The following is a 21,681-nucleotide window of genomic DNA, read 5'->3' as shown; positions in this document are numbered from 1 at the left end:
CAGTCCCACCTGGTAAATATTTCATCCTCAAGCTGCTCAGCTAATCCCTATTAATTTCAATACCGCTGCCTTGCCTGGCTCAGCTCCCAATGCATTATTTATCCCCTTTGTTTGTTTGTCGCTAACAGGTGGGCCCCAGCGGAGGCGCTGACTGGGGACAAGCCCACTCCATCACAGTGTGGCTGTGAATTAATCATGAGGACTAATGGGAACCACCTCAGCTCCAGGCACTTCCTTAGCCCCCTCCCCCTGCCCTGGCACCCAGGGGTGGGCCGGGCCACCTCAGCTCAATTTAACTCAATTCAAATCAACACATTTTACTCACTATCTATCCCCAAGAGTCAGACACTATGATATGCTTTGGGGATACAAGCTGAACGAAACAGACATAAATTCCTGCCCTCAGGGAACTTACAATCTAGTGGGGGAGAGAGGCATTAAACAACTTCTTAATGAGGACTGTGACGGGACGCTCCAAAGGGGGAGTGCACAGAGGAGGGGCGCTGACCAAGGCTACGAGTCGGGGAAGCTTCTTTGAAAAGCAAACTGAGCTGTGCTCTGCAGGAGGAGCGGGACTTGATTAGGCCAAGCGTGGGAATGGGGGCTCCCAAGGAAAATAAAGCCACGTGGGAAGGCCCTGAGGTGAGCGAAGGCATGGCAGGTTCCAGAAAATGAGGGAGGGCATTGTGCTGCCGCGCACGGGGCACGAGGAGAGAGGCTTGAGAAAGGAGCACTCTTCTCCCTGAATGACCAGCATCTGTCCCGGCGGATTAGCACAGAGTCCTCCTGAACACCCGGACACAAGCACACACTCACACCACCTCTGCCGACCTGAGTGACATACAATTGCCTGACCTTGCGCCTGTGACACCGGAGTGGCAGTCAAGATTATGAACCTTCAACTGCACAGATCAGGAAACTCAGGCGAGCATCTGGCCTGGAGGCTTCTGAGGGGGCCAGTGTGGGCCTTAGCACCCTGAGGCTTAGGTGTGCCCGTGACAGGCCAGGGCTGGGGACACTGAACGGCCTCGGCCACAATGCTCACATCACCCCCCAGGAAGGAACCTGCCTCACCTCTGAAAACCCAGCACTGGACGGGGCACCCACAAGATGCCAGCAAACACCTGCTGAATGAATGACCGCACAAGAGCGAATCTCTCTCTGGGGAGATCCTTCCCCAGAGATCTAAATAGATGAGGTTAGAACGAGCTAACCTGTTCGCAGGGTGTTACAGTACTTTCATGGTAAGCCTCACAGTAAGCCTGAGAGGTAGGAGCCATCATCAGCCCCATTTTAAAGAGGAAGAAACAGAGGCCCTGGATGGTGAATGACTCACCCAGGACCACACAACTTGAAGTGATGGGCCGTAACCAGGATGAGGTCAGCCTGGCTCCAGGCTCCCGCATATCCATAGATCTAACCCCTCTGTGGGGTCTCTTCCCCAAGGATCTCCCTTGGTGACTCCAGGGACCCTAGTTCTTCAGGACAATCCTAAAAGGCACCTTGTTTATGAACCAAGTGTAGCTCTGCCACGGCAGAGACCTCATTGTGCACATGATCGGGGTGTGTAATTCTATTCAAAGTGGCCACTTTGAAAATCCATGTGTCTCCAGGCTCTCCGTCCATCATGGTGTCAAGTCCTGGAGCAGAGGCATCCTTCAGCGCCTCCCAACGCCATGGTCTGTGTGCCCGCATGCCTGATCCCGCCCGTGCGCCTGTCCTTGGCTGGGAGCTGCTCTGGCAGCACTGCCCCGCCCTGTGAGAAGGCTCGGGCTAGCCTGCCTGCTTGGCCCAGCCTTACCCCTGCTTTCAGGCTAGCCTGACTGCCGGGCCCCACCCCTGCCCTAAATGCCTCCTCTGCCCTACCGGGTCTCTGTTCTCTTGGAACTAGGCAGCCAGCGTGGAGGCAGCCTCGATAACTCGCTAACGTGCTGCCCATGCTGTTCTTAAAAATTTATGACTGTGCAACATGAAAAATCCGGCTGAGGAGCCGTCATTAGCGGCGCTGCCTCCCTCCCCCACCAGAGCCGCCCTCGTAAATTGAGATTTATGGCTGCAGCAGGCGGGGCGGGGGCGCGTGCAGACGGCGAGGATGCTGTCGCGGAGACAGGCAGAGGCCGATGAGGCCGCGATGGGGCCGGGGGCTCCCCCCTGCGGCAGCTCCGGTTCATCGCAGTCTGCGGAGATAACTACCGAGAGTAACGTCTGGCCTGGGGTGCCGGCCTAGCGCGCGGATGCTGATTACGTTTAGCAGTCGGACTGCAGAGGGAGGAGCCAGTCCTGTGCCAATCACTGGCTCCTTGAGGTGTAGGGCCAGATCCTGAAGTCCAGGGGCAAGCAAGCAAGGGCCTCTTAGTAGGATGACTTGGGGAGGGGGAAGGTTGGACCTAGGGAGGAAGGATCATCCTTGCTGGGGTCACAGGGCCTGGGCCCCCCAGAGTCAGCTTCTCCAACCAGAAGCATCTAGTTTGGGCTGTGACTGTGGTATCCCAACCAGAGAATTGAAGGGGAGGGAGGGAGGGAGGAAGGAGGATGCCAGGACCCTTCCCTTCCCTCTCCTTTCTCTGGTAAGAAGGGCCAGTGGAGAGGATGTTAAAGGCAGGAGGGCAAGGACTGGATCAGTCACAGAGCCTCCCCTGACAGAGGCCAGGCTGGGGCTGAAGAGGAGAGGAGGTGAGCCCATGAGCCTGCTGCCCACCCCCCCCCCCCGCAGGCCCTCCCGATTACCTCCCCTCTGCTTCCCCCCCTGCTCACTTAGCCCTGTCAGCCAGGCCATTATGAAATTGGGGTTTCATTTACAGACTAATTAAACATTACAGCTTGTTCACAATTACAACGCGGGGATGAGGGAGTAACTAATTACGGAAGAAATGAGCTAACATTTATCTCTGCTCCCACCCTCCCTCTACCCACTGCCCCCCCACCCCTGCCCCAATCTGGCTTCCTCCCACTCTCTGGTCAGTACCAGCTCTCAAGGCTTATTACCTAGGATGGGGGACTGGAAGGGTACCCACCCACCCTAGATACCAGGTTGGGCTGCGGTTCCCAGCTACCCCAGGGGAGGGGCTTAGCTCCCAGAGCCCTGCCACCAGAGACAGTCAGGGCTTTTGTGCAAGACCCTGTGGGTGAAAGGACCCTGTGATGGTACGTGTGGCCCTCATATGGGGGGTGGGGACCTGCTCTGGTGTACGACTGTGACAGCACTGTGGAGCCATGTGGCCCTATGTATCTTTATCTTGCGGGGCAAGGTTTTGCTGTGACTGCTGCAGACAAAGATTTGTGTGACGGGTTGTGAGTGTGAATGATCCATGCCCTAACCCCCAAACCCCCAGGGCAGAATATGAAAGAACCAGGCAGCTGCTGGAGGTGATGGTCTAAGCGGGCCTGGGATGTGGCCCCGGCAGCTCCAGGACCAAATCCCCACTGGGCGACCTTATTCACTCCCTCAGAAGCAAGAGAAGCAAGCAGGGTTACCCTGCCCTAGGGCTCATCTCGTCCTGTCCTCGGGCTGGCCTTGGCTTCCGGCCAGATGCCCCCCTGGGGCCCAAGGAGCCTCCTGGGGGCCTGGGGTGCCCCCTGTGGGCAGGAGTCCTGGGGTCTGGCTGGCCTGCTGCAGAGTTTAATAATAGTAACAGTGAGAGTAAGCGTTTCCATCCCTCCTGCCTTTGGGCAGAAGAAGAAAGGAAAGAGGAGGGAGAGGAGGGAGTGGAGGGAGCGGGCTGAAGGGAGGCTTTGAGGCCTCAGAACTCACATCAAACAGCCGGATCTGGGCCTAATTGTCTGACCCCTGCCCCTGCCTTCAATCAGCTCTGCGGCTCCCCGCCCGCCCCTCGCCTAACTAGCAGCCATGTTCTCCTCATTAGGACAAGCTCCCCTTGCACACATGTCCCCGGACATGTCCCCAGCACTCCCAGCTCCCAACCTTGCCTGGTGGGAGGGTACAGCGGGGACCCAGTTTTGGCGGGGCTCCTGGGACAGCTATTCCCTCAGCCACAGCTGGCTGGCCTGAGCGGCTCAGCACCTCTCCCTGAGCTGCAGGGTCCTGGATGCCACGTGCTGTGACATATCCCTGGGCTGGCTCAGCCGCTGGGTGCATTCTGTCCTCTGTGTGTCCTTCTTGATACAGCCCAACTGTCTCAGACACACAGTTCCTGAGGGCAAGATGCATTTGAATCCTGCCCGCTTCGGGCTGGTTCAGCTGTTTCAGCCCGGCAGGGGTTCTGGTCTGGGTCAGGGTCTGTGTTCAGAGGCTAGGAGCTGAAGGAACTTGTCTGCCTACTGTGCAAGGGCGGTTCCCTTAAACAGATCCAGGCGTGGCGATGTGTGAGTGTCTGCGGCTGGTGGCATGGCAGTGTGGCAGGAGAGCTTGGTGGTTAAGAGCTCTGACCCTAGAGAGATGTGTGTTTAAATTCTAGCTCTCCCGCTTCCTTGCCCTGCTGCCTTGGGTGCATGACAACCTTCCTGAGCCTCAGTTTCCTTATATACAGGAGAGGTGACAGCCCCAATCTCACAGGGTTTGGGAATTCAATGAGATTACAGACATAAAGTCCTCTGTACTACATCTGGCACTCAGCAAATCTTGTGGAAGGATACAGGTGTGGATGGCGGATTCAGACCAGACCAAACAAATTCCCTTCTCCACAGGCCACAGGCCTCGCTTCGTCCAGCTGGGTCAATAGTGTCAGGGACAGAAGGAGCTGTGAAGAAGGGTCCAGAGCCCTGCAGAAAAAAAGAGCAGCTCCCAGGGGACCCAGCTGATACCAGGGGCAGAAGCACCAATGCTGGAACCAAAGCTTGGGGGCAGGAATGTCACACAGCAGTTTCAGGTGGGAGGGGCAGGGGCCCAGCTTAAGGACTGTCAGGTGGCTTGAGGTCAGATAAGGTAAGTTAGTAGGGCTGGTCCATGAGGTATGGATCGTCCCTTGAGTACAGTGGGCTTGGAAGGAGGGGATGCTGTGAACACCAGTGGAGTGAAGGCTGACTGGACTGCTCTAGGTATTAATTCTCAAGGTACCAGACCTGTACAGAATTGGGGGAAGGGCTGGCCTGGTCTGGGCCCTGACATTGTCTCTCACCTTAAACCAGTGGTAATGACTTGCAAATATTGATGAAAACACAAACTACAGAGACTGTGCTTTTCGGGGAGCGAAGGTGGGGAGAGGGGATAAGGAGGAAAATAAACTGAAATGAAGTCCGGTTATCTCCCATCTGTGGCTGCTCCTAATCCCCCAGCCCAAAGGAATCCAATGCAGCCCCTTATCTGCCCTGTCAATCACTCCATCACCGCCCAGTGCTTGGTGGGCACCGCACGCCCTCGCACACACTCAAGCACATGCTCACACATGCACACACACGCACACACTCACTCCAACTCTTGCTCCAACACTCCTGCCCACCCCCAGCCCATTACTCCTCTGAGTAGGAGCAGCCAGCACGCAGGTCCTGCCAGATGGATGCAATTTGCATAATATCAGCAGCGGAGGCTGCAAGATCACCAGGGGTCAGGGCGCTGACATCCCCGCACAGTCTATCTGCAAGTGCTAATTTGGCCAGCATTGATCTGTCTTTCTGATTTCTTTGTCATTTACGTCTGCGATGGTTTGACAGGAGATACAGAGAGAGACAAGGGGAGGCCAAGCCAGGCCTGGGGCTAGGAAGGTAGGGAAACAAAGATTGTACTTCCCAGCGCATCTCACACACACAGAACACACACAGACATACACCAGAACCTCCTCCATCTATCTGTCACTACACTCATCCATCCGTCCATCCATTTTTCCATCTGTAGTTGCTCCTGAAGACTAGAGCCTGGTATCTGGCAAGGACCAGTTCCTCAGATGTCCCTGGACTCCAAGGGTGCCAGCTCAGGGGGGAAGGCGTGAGCAGCCCTGAGCACTATTGCAGCAGGCCAGTGGAGGCCCTGTCAATGCCTGGAGACTTAACCCTCCTTGTGGCTGGCCATCCCCTGGCTCCTCACTTTCTCTGGGACACACTAGAAAGAACTGGACGGGGCGGAGAGGCGGGAGGTGGTGTAGGGGAGTGGTAGTGCTGGGGAAACAAGCACACTCCAGCTGTCTCTGACGCCTCCTCATAAGGCAGCTGTGCTGACTCCTCCCCTCCCAGCCCTGAATATGGCCAAAGCAGAGGGGAGGGGGTGAGGCACCCGTCTGCCTCTCCGGGACAGGGTTATCACGGCTGCAGAAGCCTCATATCAACTCTTCACCACCCTCAGGTCATCCAAAGCCCAGCCTGGGCTCTGGCTGATTCTGAAGACCCCTAGCTCAGCCAGGAAGCCCAAGGTCAGATCGGGTCCACATCCTACCTGCTGGACCCCTGGCCAGAGTCCCCACATTCTCCCCTTGGGAGGAGGGTTCACCACAGGGATGGGGACGCTGCCTGGGCAGGAGATGTCATGGGGGAGGGGAGGGGAGGAGAAGATGGGAATTCTGGGAAGGAAGAGCCCACTGCAGAGAGGTGGGCATGGTCACTCTGTCAAGGGAGGCAGAGGGGCTTGAGCCTTCCAAGGGTGCCCCCCAGTGGCTCTGTCTTCACCCCACCTCTTTCCCTCGCCCACAGCAGCAGGAGCAGGTGATCAGAAGGAACTCCCTGCTGGGCAAGAGGGGGGCTGGCGTTTGGTGTGTGCTAATCCCGGGCCGAGGTCTTCAGAGGGACCGGGGAACTTCAAGGAGGGAAAGGCAGAGCTGTACTGCAGACGAGCTCATTAGCCAGCACCCCACCCCCCCACGAGGAGGAGGGCGGGCAGCCCAGGGAGCGCGGCAGCGGAGGCGGCAGAGAAAAGGCTGTCACTGTCCTTTCTTCCTTTTGGTACAAGCATCTCCCTGAACCGACGATTCTCCTGCAGTGACACCTCTCACGGGCGCTAATGAGATCCGTGTCACAGAGCTAATGTGCTCTGACTGGACTCTGATAGACACCCCACTCCTTCAGGGGAGCCCACAGGCCAGCACTGCCCCCCAGGGCCAGGCCCCACCTGCCACCTGCCGGCCCGCTCTCTTGCCAAACTGTGCTGGGCAGCAAGCTTCTGAGAGAGCCCACCTGGTGTCGGGCCATCCCGTCTCACCTGGAGCCTTTGGGACCCCCAGTCCCTGAGCAGAGAGGGTAAGCGGCCAGGGCAAGACCACCCAGCTGGGCACCAGGGAAGGTTCCGACTGTTCTCCCCGCCTGTGACACCAGCAGTCTGTGGGGCCTCTGTGTCCCAACAACAGGGGAAATCTGACATTTCCCGTGCAGACTTCCAAAAAGAAAGAAGGGAAGGAGGCCCAGGCCCCGCTCTTAGAGAGGTCAAGTCCGTAGGGCCTGATCATCACCTATAACTGGGGTCCCGGGATGTATTCTGCGTGCTCACAGTGGGAGGGCCAGGCAAGATCCCCAGAGGAGGGGGCCCCTGGAATACGGGCAGGATTTTCCTGGGCCACAAGGTGGAGCGCCAACAGAAATCACAGTGCAGAACTAACTGTCGGGGTCAGGAGGAGGCCGGAAGCCAAGCGTTAGGGCCCCGGCTCCAAGGGCGACTGTAGCAGGGTGAAGGGTGGAGATGCCCCCGCCCCTTTCTTCCTCAGCTGCTGCTACCGAAGACTGTCAAGACCTGTGTGTTTTACACGACACTGAGGGAAAGGGAGAACGTGAGCTTGTTTTCTTCCTCACCATCTCTGTTGGCAGCACAAAGCCCAAGACCAAAGAGGTGCTCCTGGCTCAGCACGGTGGTGAGAACACAGGCTTTGTGCTCAGGTGGACCTGGGTTTGAACCCTGGCTCCTCCCTTCAACTGCCTGTGTGACCTCAAGCAAGTCACTTAACTAAGCCTGAGCCTCCCAATCTGTAAAATGGGAACGATAATGCCTGCCTTCATGAGAGTGTGAAAATTAAATTAGCGCCCCAGATAATGTGAGTGCCGTGCTGACCGCTTGCTGAAATGAAAGAAGGCCCACTCAGCAGTGCCCTCTGGAGGCCGCCCTGCCTCGGAAGCTGCCCGAGCCAAGAGCGCCGACGGAGCCCGCCGACCCAGCCAGTCAGCAGTCCTACAAATGTGCAGTCCCCTCACCTACAACCTGCTCCATGCCACCCTGCTCACCAGGCTCCCAAGGGCAAATCCACCCCCCAGGAGGAGGCGTCCCTCCCCGACCACGAGCCCACTTGGACAGCCTCCGAGCCCCCTCTCTGCCTGGAGCTCCATCCTGGAACCCTACCTCTTCCTCAGTCCCCAGGGCCAAGCCCTCACCCCATCCTGGCGACTGTACCTGTGAGCTGGGTGGGGGCAGGGGCCTGTGGCCGTCATCTCCCAATGCACGTTCAGCACCTACCACAGCTCCTGACACACAGTAGGTGCAAGGCAGACGTCCACCACCTCCCTCCCCATGGCCACTGCCGGCCCTGAACTAACCACCACCTCCCGCATGCCTTATTACAAACACCCCCACCCCGACGCCCGTGGCCTCCCCTTCTGCGATTTCTCCTCACTAGTCCTCCCTATACATACTCTCAGATGGTGCTGACTGGAACCCAACTCTGACCAGATCACTCCTCTATCCAAACACCCTACGGCTCCCCCTCAAACAGCTCAGCCGGGCGCACCGATCCCAGTGGGCCCCTCCCTTCCACAGCCTAGGCCCCTGCCCTGCCCGTCAGCCCACGCCTCCAGCACGCCTGCCCCCTTACTCTGTCAGCACCTCCTCCACCCCAATGCTCAGCAGGAGTCCCCGCCAGGTAGGTCCCACAGGCTTCCCCTGCCACACATACCTTAGAAGGAGACTCAGAAGATCCCTCCAGGGCCCAGGGTCATCGGTGATCTGCACACCCCGCCACTGCCCCCCACAGCATTGTGGGAGAAGCCAGCAGCTCCTGGAGAGGGCCAGGCTGTGGGATCTGCAGAGCCCTTACCCAGCATCACTAGTGCTGCCTCACCTCCCAGCAAGATACATACCACTCCCCACTTCGGGCTGGCAGCTCCTCACACAGTTAATTAGCACCATGTCACTGAGGACCAGCCTGAATGGCCAGTGACAGGAGCTGACCCCTGACCCCAGGGCTGGGAAACAGTCCACATCAAACTCTTACAGCGCGACCCTTTTAGCACGCACAGTAACTCAGGGCACCGTCAGCTGAAGCTCATTAAAGCTGTCTCTTTGGCGCGAGGGCCATTAACCTCACCGCTCAAAACCCGCACCTCCCCTCCCCGCCTCTCCCAACCCAATTAATGCCCTGCATCCTCCCCCCCTTCCAAGCACCCTCACCCACACCTCAGAGCCAGCCAGGAGCTGGCAGGGCAGCCCTCTTCATTCACAGATACAAGGACCAAGTGCCAGGAGCCCCCAGTGCCCTGGGGAGACCCTGGCATGGGCAGAGCGACAGAGGAGGCAGCTCCTTGAGCAGCCACTGTGTGCAGACTGCACAGGCCCTTCACACAGGGGACCTTGCTGAGCTTTCCCAACAGCCCCGAGAGGCAGGTAGCATTGGCCCTTGTCTAAGGTCACAGGGCCTGAACTGCTTCTGGCTCCAAAGCCCTGACTTTATTGTCACCCATAGCCTTGGGCTGTCCCCTGGGGCCCACCCAGATGGAAAAACCTTCTTCTCTGAAGAAAGAGGGAATACTTCAGGGGTCCAACCCAAAGTCAACATGGGTGAACCAACAAGAACAACATCAATGAGTCCCAGGAGAGAGCAGAAAGTGGGAACAAGGAACCCCTTCCTCTCACAAACACCCCCAGGACAGATACACAGAAGCAGGGCACCCAACTCAAGGCTGCGTGGGGTGCATTAACTCAGTCCTGCCAGCCCCTCCCACCAGGCAGACTCAGTTTCTGGCAGCTCCTCCTTCCCTGGGCCAATGCAAGTCTTCTCAGTGGCCTTGGTTCTCCGGTCCCTCCCTTTCCCGTCACGCTTGCACTGATTCATCCACTCACTCACTAACTGTCCATTCATCTACCATAGCATTTGTTGAGCACCTACTTAGAACTAGTGTGTACAGCACCAACTGCCTCACTGATTCTGGATCTGAGCTCTGATCCTGTCCTTATCTCACTCATGAACTTCCTGTCTCCTCAAAACCTCACAAAAGGCCACACCCTCTAACCTGGCATTCAAGGCTGGCTTGTTCCCCGTTTAATTTCTAGCTGCTTCCTAACCCAAATGTTCCACTCCAGTCATGGCAAACTACTTGCAGACATCCAAAATTATCCTCTCAGCATGTCAGGCTTCCTCCTGCCTTTGGGCTTTTGTACACAGTTTCCCCAAAGTGGAAAACCCTTCCCCCATCTGCCTACCTAGCAAACTCCTATTCATCCTTCAGGCATCCCCTGACCCAAGTCTCATCTTCTCTAGGAAACTTCCTGCTGACCTCCAAGGCCTATCAGCTTGCTAGGTTTGGGGTCTCCTCTAGGCTGTACGAAATAACTCCTGTGGGAGGGAACAGCAGTGGTTGTGGGGTACTCCCAATTCCCCAGGCCCGTTGACCACTTTCTCTTTCCCCCTGGACCCCAGGAGAGCCTTGGGGGCCAATAAGAATGATATGGGGTGTCCCTGAAGTCAGTGAAATGTAAATGAAGAAGTAGAAGCCACTTGGCAACTGAGGACAGGGGAAACCTCCCTTGGGGCAGCCCAGATGTTTCTGTCACGACCCTGAGTACCCTGGGTGGCAACTGCCCAGTTCAGTCTCTGTCTCCTCCCAGGATGTGAGCTCCCCGAGGACAGGAACATCCACTCAGCATGCCCAGCCCCACTAGGCACCTGTGATGTCTGCGGACAGGATTAGGGGCCAGTCTGTAGCAGGTGACTGGACCCTTTCGGTGTTATCTTGCCAGTCCCCTCCCCCTCATACCTCCCAAAGGTACACAGGTTATGATAATGTCGTAGCACCACCCAGGGACACCCCTGCTCCTCCCCACTTGGAACAAAGCCTATGCCTGTCAAGTACCCTGCTTGAAAGCATTTGTATGCACATGTGTGCAGATGCACACACAAAATAAGATACACAGAAATGAACAGACACACTTTCTGATGGATACACATACAGGCTGATGGTTGCTTCCATACACAGACAGATGCCCCCAGGAAAATGTATATAGATACACTGTGACACATACACACATACACGTATCCCTCAAAAAGATACACGTACATGGACACATATAAACCCCTAGACAAACACACAGAGACATGCAGCTGAAGGTGCCATTCACACACACAGACACATATCCACAATGACATATGTAAGAAGCTAGCAGAGCCTCCAATGCCTAGAACCAGCCCCCTCCCATGCAGGAATCCCCCCTGAGGGTGCACCCCCATCTGATACCCCAAGTGGCTCCTCCCAACCCAGGCACCGCTCAATGGAGGCTGCTGCTCCTACGGGGGAGTTCAATACCCTGTGGACAGAGCCATCGGTCAGAAGGACCCTGACTAATTAAAAGCTGGTGAGGTTTAAATAATTCATCTCCTTAACTCCCATTGATCGCCCAGTTTAGTGGCCACAGACTTGAAACAATATTAAACAGCCTTCTCTAGCTCCACGGGGGGTGGGTAAGCTGACATGTGCCCACCCCTCTGAGGACATCACCCACCAGAGATGCGGCCAAGGGCAGGATCCCTTGGCCTGAATCCAAGGCCACCTGTGACTCACCCAAAGCCCAGACCCCAGCCTCCTCTTGAACGTTGTTTTGAGAGATCCTTTCCAATGGTCAGATTCCACTCTCCCCTCACTCCACCCCCCTTCCCTGCTCCCCCCAGCTATGGAGAGCACCCTGCTGGAGCACTGAATGAGCCACGGAACCCCTCTGTGTGCCAGGGAACTGGGGCGTGTGGGCAGGGGACGGACCGAGTTGCCAGGGGGATATGTGGAGGGACTGACCAATGCCGCTGTGGGGCCGGCCTATGTGTTGCAGGCTGAGGCCCTTGTTCATGTCTAGAAGTCCATTCTTGGGCCAGCAGCCCATGGCGAAGCTGTAAGCCTGGAAGACAGGAGGCAAGAGTGGTTACCAGAGGTCCTGACCCCTGACCCAATCCCATCACTCACCAACACCCCCAGCCCCCCATGTCTTCCCAGCAAGGGCTTACTCTCATCATGCCACTTCATGGGAGTCCCCTTGCTGGGTCCCCTTTCCACCAGGGCCCCCTCCAGAAAACCCCTTCCTTCTCCACAGGTCCCTTTCTCCTGGGCGTCTCCCCATCAGAGGCCCCCGGCTCCCACGGGGTGCCCCTCACCAGGCTCCTTTCTGGAGCTCCCATTTACTAAGATTCTCCTGATCAGGACCCCTCCTCTCATAGGGCATCCCCTTCAACCCATGCCCCCCCTTTCCAGAGTCTCTGGCCCTCTGCTGGGCCCCTTCCCCACAGCATTACTGGTCACAGAGACTGCTGTTGGAAGGGACTTGGAGACCAATATATCCAGACTTCACTCCACAGACAGGAAAACTGAAGCCAGAGACGAGGGGGCCAACTACCTGCCTGCGGTCAAGTTGCTTTTGACCTGGAGGCAGGCCAGACTGCGGAGCTGAGTGCCACATGGGGGCTCAGCTGAGGAGGGGTAAGGTCACCTGGCCGACTCAGGCAGCTGTGAGGGGACCACGTGAAGAGTGTGTGTGTGCATGTGTGTGTGTGTGTGTGTGTGTGTGTGTGTGTGGTGGGGAGCAGATCTTGCTGAAGGTCAAGTGCTCACTTATGCATATTCAAAGCAGCCACCCATCGATCTGTACTTAATTGTTTTCCTGGGGTTGGGGAAGGAAGTGCTGGGGGTATCGATCTGCTCAGGCCCCCGGCACTCCATTGTCCCCCTCTGTCCCCTGGCCGCCACCCACCTCCATGGTGGGGGGGGGCAGGGCACACGTCAGGCCAGGGACAGCACCTTCTCTTACATCCCTTACAGGCTCGATGACCAGATGTCACAGATGAGGAAACTGAGGCCAAGAAGAGACTTATAAGGGTTAGAATGCTATTAAGTGGCCCAACAGGGATTTAATTCCTGTTCTGCCTACTAGCAAGTCCCAGGCTTCTACCAGTGGGCTTGCGAGGCTAGCTGACTCTTCAAACATTGCCCATCTCCTCAGCTTAGAAGTCCCCAAACACCAGGCTGTCCTCCCAGTGGCAGGAAGGTGACAGTGTGTGGGACAGTGGTCAGTGGGAATGAAGCTTGGGTGAGTTTCCAGAAGTTGGATGGTGAGTCCACTGGTGGAACTAAGGTGACTGCTAGCCATGGTCAGGCAGGCACTGCAGAGCCCCCGCCCACCACTGGGCCCAGGAGGTCTCCATCCCACTATAGACTGCCTCCCAGTGGAAAAGTATCCAGCACAGGGTCAAAAACAGAAGACAGGAGGCTGGACACACAGGCTGTGCCAGGACCAAGGGGCTGGGCAGAGGTCTAGTACCCTTCCTTCCCAGCTGCAGGAACCAAGCCTCAGCCCCTTGGGCACTGGGAGGCTAGGAGCCAGTGTACTTCAACCTCAGCCCCCTCCAAAGCCACTTTCCTTGACCACAGAGGTACCAGCCACAGCCCAACTTCCCAGCCAACCCTCCCACCCTTCCCCAGGCCACAGCTGTACCCACAAATCGGGGGCTGAGCGTGAGGCTCAAGGACAGGGGAGAGGACGCTGGCTTGGAGCCAGGGCAGAGCTGGGACACAGGCAGCAAGGAGAACAGCCAGTGGGCGGTGCACAGCTGGAGGAGCTGCTGAGCGTGGTCAGGGCCGCGGCTGGAGCGCAGTGGGCCAGAGAGCAGTGGCGGGCTGGCTTTCAAGTACTTTAAAATCACTTACAAAGGGCGGATTAAACGATCAAAAATTCCATTTAATAGGACAAATAAAGAAATAACAATCTACTCTATCAGCCTGGAGAAGGCGAGCTGGATGGGTTTTTTTTCCCCTCTAAAAAGGAAAAAAGGGAAGGAAGGGGGAAAAAAAGAAGGATAATGTGTGTTTACTCAAGCAAAGAAAAAAATATTTAAGTGATGTCGGGGAGAAGATTGCAGTAACTAGTGAAGAATAACATCGTCTACTTTGCTGTCAAATCACACCCGAATTTCAGTAATAGATTCTCGGCTGACACTCAATTCAATTCGAAGGTGATCCTGCTTTATCCCAGCCCATCAAATATTAAACACTTGCATTAGCAGGTGCTGCCGCTTCCCGGCTTAAAGCGGCGGGCGGGTGGCAGGGCTGCGGAGGCCCCTCTGCTCCGCTTGCGGCTCGGGGACAGGGCAGCTCAGCGTTATCTGCACGTCATCCTGAGTCTTATCGCAGCTAAGCGGGAAGACCACTTCAGATAACATTAGGCGCTTGCCGCGACGCGTCACCATGATTAGATTATTATTATAATTATGACCCCCCAAGATCTTCTGCAGATGGGGATGTGCGGAAGCGGGGTGGAGGGCAGCAGAGCCCAGGAGGGCCAGACTGGGCCTGGCTGGTCCAGGGCAAGCCAAGACCCATGGGGGGAAAACAGGGGTACCAGGCAAGGCGGTAGCCCAGTCCCGCCTGACGAATGCCTTTCAGGAAGGGCAGTCTAGCTTGTCAGAGCCGGGGCGAGATGAATTGGCGTCTCCACCGCGGCCGCGGGTGTCATGCCGCACAGTTTCGTATTCCCAGATAAGGCGTGATAACCAATGGCTGCCGTGACATGGCCTCATCCAGCACTTCCTCAGGGGGGCACAGGCGGGGGGAGGGGAAGGCACGTGCACATGGGTCTGCCAAGCTCCTAATAAGAGGGGTTTAATTTTTACAAATGCTGCTTCCAGCGGGGCCTTCACATACCAGCCAAAGTCCAAAATGATATTAAAAACGGTTAATTAAAACTGCTCTCCTTCAGCCTGGGCTCCCCCACTGCTGCCCCTGCTGAGAACCCTGGCATATCTCCTCCAGGTACTGCCATGCACCTCTGCAGAGCTGAACCTTCAGAAGTGACCACCTGCCTCGTGGAACCCCCCCCTAGGCACAGTACCAGGGCACAGCCCCACAAGCTCCCCTCAACTCCTGCTATCCCAGGTACCCCTCAGGCACAGCCAGCAGAGAGCCGCCCAGAGAACACAGGGTCCTTTCACAATCTGTGCTCCTATCAATGTGTGGTCTGGATCTTGCACCTGCTGCCCCTGTGAGCCTGTATCCACATGCCCACCACACCCAGCACTCACTTCTAAAGTCCTTCCCCTACTCCCCCCCACCCCAGATATATACACCATCGAGCACGAGTACACACACCCACCAAACTCTCCCTCAGATGACTCAGCCCATCCTTCTATTCCCTACTCCCTTCAGGCATCCTCCCTAAGAGATTACATCCATCTGTGAATCTTAGCAGAGCCTTCCCAGGAGTCCAGCTCAGGGCAAGGTGATGTGGGCTATATCTCAGAGATTCTGGCTGGGAAGTCAAGGCTGGGACTTCTGCAGATGGGGATGAGCCATCAGAGCAGGAGGACTGGGGAGGCTGTCCCCTGTGGGTTGCCCACAAGCACAATGGAGAAAGACAGGCCCATGAGGGGTTGGAGATGGCTAGCAGAGCTTCCTGGAGGAAGTGGTACTGGAGGCACCAGGAAGAAGACACAGCAAGGACAAAGGAGAATGACAGGAGCAAGCTTGATGAGAACAGGCAAAGGCTGGGGTGTGGCTGGGGCAGCCAACATGGGTGGAAGGAGAAAATATCTTGAGGGCTGCCTCCCAGCTCTGTGCAACACTGGCCACTGTCATCAGTCAAGGGGCCCTAATATTGTCTACCCCCTTTCTCCCACCTACTTCCTATCCCCACTCCCTCCCTCTCTTCTGCCAGCCTTTGGGGTGTGGGGTAAGGCACTCAAAAGCTTTTTGACCCTGCTCAGTGTTGGGCAGAAAGTTAAGAGCTAAAGCCAGTGCCTGGGCCCCTTTCCCATGCTGGTTCCAAATTCTCTGGGTGCCACTTCTCTAGCTGCACCTTTCCCAGCTACCAGGGCCCAACCTGCCCATCTGTGGCTTCCCGGCCAGAGGGTGGGGCAGGTGGAAGGATGACGGAGGAGTCCTATCCAGGGCAGGTAGAGGCGGGGTGAAAGATGCTGGGCCTCCCAAACCACCCACCCCAGCCCTGTGCCAGGCAGGCACGCACACTTTCCTTCCCCTGGGCTGCTGTAATTTCCATGCGCAGGGAAGCAGGTGCCGAGCTGTTCCCGGCTGGCTCTCCCCTCTCGCGGCTCTGCCCGCCTTGGCTGCTGCCCCATTAGCTTAGTGGCCAGCCATCTGCGACGGGCCTGCCGCGCAGCCCTGCTGTAGGCGCGGCGGGTGGCCCCCTGTGTAACAGGGAGCTTTGCCATTAGCGCCTTTAATATTCTGACACCTCAGCACAGCCTGCTATTACATGCAAACGCTGATCGCCCTGTGAAATTACATTGCTGGGCCCGCGAAATGGAATCGTGTATAATCAGCCTCCTCCATGCACTGTCAGTCCCATCACAAACACTGCGCCCGGCGGCTTACGGGGGCTTAGCAGCTGCGACAAGTGTATTGGGTTTAATAGATGAAGTAGCCCTCATCGGCAGCAGCATCAGATCCTTCAAAGAGGAAAGAAGAGGCATCGACAGCTGCTAGGGTGTCTCTGCCCACCCATTTGCTATCTTACCAGGGCCCTGAGAGTTGGGTTGACACAGAGTGGGCAGGGGCAGTGGCTGGGTCTAGAACCCAGCTCAGACTGCAAAGAGAAGCACAAACTGCTCTGCAACTTCCAGAAAACCCAGAGCCTGCAAGCTGGCAGCAGCACATCTGACCCATCCATCCTCCCCACGAGGTCACCCTGTGGGCCTAAGGCTGAAGGGCCATTTCCCAAGAGGCGGAACCAAATCAAATCACCTTGCTTTCCCATAAACACCCAACAGGCAAAGATACAGAGGTGATACTCTGGAGGATGGGGGGAGAGAGAGTCTGACAGACATAACTACTACCTAACCTTTTCTTTAACTGGCCAACACATTTACAGTTGGTGAACCAAGTACCAAGGCAACAAATATACATGAGGATGGTGTTCCCAGCAGCCCAGGCCTCATGGAAAGGCAGTGTGTTCAGGCTCAGGCGCTGGTTCCCAATTCTGCCAATTATTAGCACCATAACTTTGGATGAGTTATTAAACCTCTCTGAGCCTCAACTTCCTGTACTGTAAGATGGGATAATAGTTCTTTCTCCCCGGTGTACCTGAGGTCACTCAGGAACACCCACTCCCACTGCCACCTGCCACCTCCAAATATTCTTGGTGCCATCACCCAAAATGCAGATTGCCTTTGAGATGCTGGTCCCTCTCCCTTTTCCAGGTTCAGTTTAACACCGATCATGGCAGACTGTATTTTCCAGTGACTGTCATAACATTATCTTCCATCTCACATATGCTCTTCCTGCAATATGACTCTGATAAACCTGCCATCAAGAGGGACTGAGTCTAGGGCTTCCCTAGTGGCGCAGTGGTTAAGAATCCGCCTGCCAATGCAGGGGACACGGGTTCGAGCCCTGGTCTGGGAAGATCCCACATGCTGTGGAGCAACTAAGCCCGTGCACCACAACTACTGAGCCTGCGCTCTAGAGCCCACGAGCCACAACTACTGAGTCCATGTGCCACAACTACTGAAGCCCGTGCACCTAGAGCCCGTGCTCCACAACAAGAGAAGCCACTGCAATGAGAAGCCCGCGCACCGCAACGAAGACCCAATGCAACCAAAAATAAATAATAAATTCATTAATTAATTTTAAAAAATCATAAAAAGAAAGGGGGGAGACTATACCTCTCCCTTTGAAATGGGGTGGGCTTTTTTTTTTTTTTTTACTATTTCAACCAAAATAGTAATGCAGAAGTAATGCTATGTGATTTCAAGGGTATTTCAGAAATGCTGAGGAAGCTTCCTCCTCACTCGCTGGAACATTTTCCCTGGAGCCCTGAGCTGCTTGTAAGTGGTAAGACTGCTCCAAGGCAGCCATGCTGGGAGGAAGCCCAAACTAGCCCACAAGGAGAGACCACATGGAGAAGCCATGAGACTAGGTGAAGAAAGAGAGATGCCCAGCCAGCCCCCAGCTGCTCCACCCACACACTGTGCCAGCTCCAGTCACTGACCACAAATACATGAGAGAACCTGGGCCAGAACTACCTAACTGAGCCTTTCCTGAATTCCTGACTCATAGAAACCATGAGAGATAATAAAACAGCCGTCGTCGTTTTAAGTCACTAAGTTTTGGGTGATAAGTTCTGCAGCAGTTCTGGAAAACTAATGCCTACTCACTTCTGGATACATTGTGTCAATACTTTCAACTTCCTCTTTCTGGCTGCTTCTAGACAATTCTTCCTCTCCCTCTGGGACCTCATTCTAAATCATCATCACTCTGGGTAACTTCAGTATCTACAGGATAAACCCACTCATGAATCTAGCCTCTTGATTTCTCAGCTCCCTGTGCTCTAATGACCTTCTCCTCTACCAATTTCAGCCATCTCTCCCTGGGGCCACACCCGGGGCCTTATTACCCAGCACTGCTCTCCTTCTGGAATCATACAATGACAGATTCCACTCTGATCTCAGCCTCTGTCCTTCCAGCTTTTGAACCCTCTCTCCCTCTACTCTTGCTTTTTTTCCTCATCTGTCAATCCCCTTCTAGCCCTTTTCTACCAAACCTGGACTTCTTGAATCTATGACTTCAACCAGCCCAATCTTTTTGTTTGTTTGTTTTTTGGGTTTTTTTTTTTGCGGTACGCGGGCCTCTCACTGCTGTGGCCTCTCCCGTTGCGGAGCACAGGCTCCGGACGCGCAGGCCCAGCAGCCATGGCTCACGGGCCAAGCCGCTCCGCGGCATGTGGGATCCTCCCAGACCGGGACACGAACCCGCGTCCCCTGCATCGGCAGGCGGACTCTCAACCACTGCGCCACCAGGGAAGCCCCAACCAGCCCAATCTTGAACTTCCCTAAGAAACCCCAACATGGCTCTGTTTCACCACACTTGCACTTGAGCTCAGTGATCCTGGAAAGAAGTCACTGTTCTGTATAGAAAGTGGCCACTATAGATCCAAGATCACTATCTTAGCAACCCTCAATGGTATCCCCCCACCCTACTCCCCTCCTACTTTCACAAAGAAAATAAAAGCTGCTAGGCAGAACTCTTCCAACTGCATGCCCTTCATATACAAATGCATCTGTATCCTTCCCCACCTGCTCGTGCACCAATGCTGTTCTAATGGAAGAGACACCTCACGTCCAGTCTAAGGGCAAGCCCACACTTGTGCTGTACATCTCACTCTTTTACCACCTCCTCAGGCCCTGTTTCATCTAGTATCCCCTTTCTTTCTAAATTCTGAACCTCCCCATTTCTGCTGGCTCCTTTCCATTAGCATTCAAGCATATGCTTGAATCTCTATCATCTTTACATAACTTTTTGTGTCTTAGTTCCCTTTTTGTAAAATGGGGGTAAAAACAGTTCCTACCCCATAGAGTTGATGTGAATGAGTTATTGCATGCACAGTGCTTAAAATGATGCCTGGCTCTTTGAAATTTATATAAGTATTAGATAATTATTTTTAAAGTCTTCCATTCATTCCACATCCTGATCCAGCTACTGCCTGTTCTCCTGTTAACAACCAAACTTCTCAAGGCTGTCTCCACTCACCTCCCCAACACCCCTTAACCCCTGCAGTCTGGTTGTCAGCCTTATCATGTCACTTAGCTCCGGCGAAGGTCAACAGTTCTCACCATGCTGCCCACGTCTACGGACAGTTTCAGGCTCTTGCTGCCTTTGCCACCCTGCAGCCTGCTTCACATCTTTGAAATCCTTCTCCTTTGATTTTTCTCAACACCCTACTCTTTGCGTTTTCCCCTCTCTCTGACGTCTTCCTCACAGTCTCCTGTAGAGTCTCATTCATCTGGTCATGTGTGGGCTTATGCATGTTCCCTTCCTGTTTCGGTCTGTGCTCTACCACTCTCCCTGGGTGATTTCTTCAACTCCCTGGTCTTCGACCTCTCCAACTTGCAAATTGACATTTTTTGCCACTACTTGAGTGTCAAACATATATTCTATTGCCTACCTGGCACTTCCACCTGGATTCCACCCAGGCACTTCATTCTCAGTAGGTTTAAAACCAATTTCAACATCTCCTCTCCAAAGTGCTCCTTCTCCTGGGCTCCCAAATCCCAGTGAAAACCCTTACCATCTACCTGGTCTACCAGAAATGTGGGGGCCAGCCTTGCTTCCTTCTTCTTCCTTACCTCTCACCAAGTCCTGAGATTGCTGTTTCATGCCCCCAAGACTCTACTCGAGCAATTCCTTCGGCCTACCCAGGATGCCCTCTGCCTTCTCCCACTTTTTTCCCCTAATGAACACATACTCTTCTTTCAACACTCAATTCAAAAGTATCTTCCATCACCAGGCCTATCCTGACTTGTCCCTTCCTTAAACCCACCCAGACTCTGAATAGCATCTGTATTATTAGATTTGTTTACAGCCCCATGATTCTGGGTGGGGCTGTATCTGCTCTCTCTGAACGGCCTCCTTTGAGGCAAGGGCAAGAAAGCACCTCTCTGGATATAATCCCGCCAGGCAGAAAGGCCTGGTTTTCAGAGTTGCTGCTCCTGCCAGTCCTGTTCAGTCTCCTTCAGGAACCACTGTTGATCCTGCCCAGCGGAACAGCAATCCCACCCGACGCCCAGCCATCCTTGGAACTGGGGGCTCAGCTGCCTGGGTTAGGAAAGAAGGGGAGACTGTCCCTGTCTCCCTTCTCCTTTTCTGAGCTCTTTGGTCTTATGGGTGGTCTTGACTCCATTCCTCGGGCCAGCGGAGACCTGGCCAGCACGGCTACAGCAGCAAAAGGACGGACACTCCCATCAGGTGACACAAACCCATCCTTTCTACCTCCAGCTGGTAGTTCTCCATGTTCACAGTGTTCCCTGGCTTCCAACATACTTCAGGGGCACCAGAGCTGCTGCCGCCTCTGTCCATCAACAGCACTTGAGTGGAATCATTATTTTCTCTGTGTACTTAACCTTCTTGCTCACTGCCTACAACAGGACAGCTGCCTCTAGTGCGTGGGACCATCACCACAGCAAAGGCAGGGGCTGTGCCACAGGTCCAGGACCCACAACATTTGGAAGACAGCTGCCAGCGCAGTTTGGTCCCTTGGGTCCTGAGTCAATTTTTGGGTAGAGCAATCTTCATCATGTTCCCAGAGCCCTTGCTTCACTGCTGAGTCACAGTGGACTTGGGGACACTGAGGTTTCTGGGGAGAGAACCAGATAAGGAGCAGGATCCTGAGCCGTGCCGCCTGAGCCTCCACAGAGGAGGCTGGCCTGGCTGGGGCTCCACGTGCACCGCCACAGAGACAAGGCAGCAGGTCAGTCTGAGCCAGCTGCCCAGAGTGAGGGCTACATTGTGGGTTTTCTTTGTTTTCATTACAATTTCTTCTCCCATTGCTTCTTTTGAGCCAGCCCTTTCCTCCCCGGGGTGCTGGGGATTGAATGAAACACCACCCCCGGCTCCAATAAGTGTATTTCAATTACATCTGTCACTGCATAACGATATAATGATATATCATGTGATATTAAATCCATGGTAATCATATCAGGGATTTTTTTTAATCGTGCACTAATCGCATTATTACATCTCTATAATTAACAACAGGAGGTATGGAAATTCAGTTAAGGCAGAAGGCTCAAGGTACTCCCCCCACCCCACCCCCGCCCTAGCTCCCCCAGATTAGGGCCC

The 21,681-nt window shown here is 55.1% G+C and overlaps 1 protein-coding gene across 14 annotated transcripts in view; it reads right to left on the bottom strand.

Annotated features, from left to right (window-relative positions):
• Positions 1-21,681, bottom strand: part of ERI3 (ERI1 exoribonuclease family member 3) — a 129,970-nt gene that overhangs the window by 14,129 nt on the left and 94,160 nt on the right. For 12 of the 14 annotated variants that reach the window (XR_007471442.1, XR_007471444.1, XR_007471453.1 and 9 more), the window contains one exon: positions 11,863-11,962. The exons of the other annotated variants lie outside the window; for them this stretch is intronic. Coding sequence is in view for 9 of the 12 variants with exons in the window: in XM_049697349.1 (XP_049553306.1) it covers positions 11,863-11,962 (100 nt within the window). In the remaining 3 variants the exon portion in view is untranslated. The remainder of the gene's footprint in view (positions 1-11,862; positions 11,963-21,681) is intronic. 14 annotated transcript variants of the gene reach the window in all.

The sequence above is a fragment of the Orcinus orca genome, chromosome 1 (genome assembly GCF_937001465.1).
Source record: "Orcinus orca chromosome 1, mOrcOrc1.1, whole genome shotgun sequence".
Lineage (NCBI taxonomy): Eukaryota > Metazoa > Chordata > Mammalia > Artiodactyla > Delphinidae > Orcinus > Orcinus orca.
Note: the sequence above shows the minus strand (reverse complement) of the source record. Positions and strands in the feature narration are given on the sequence as shown.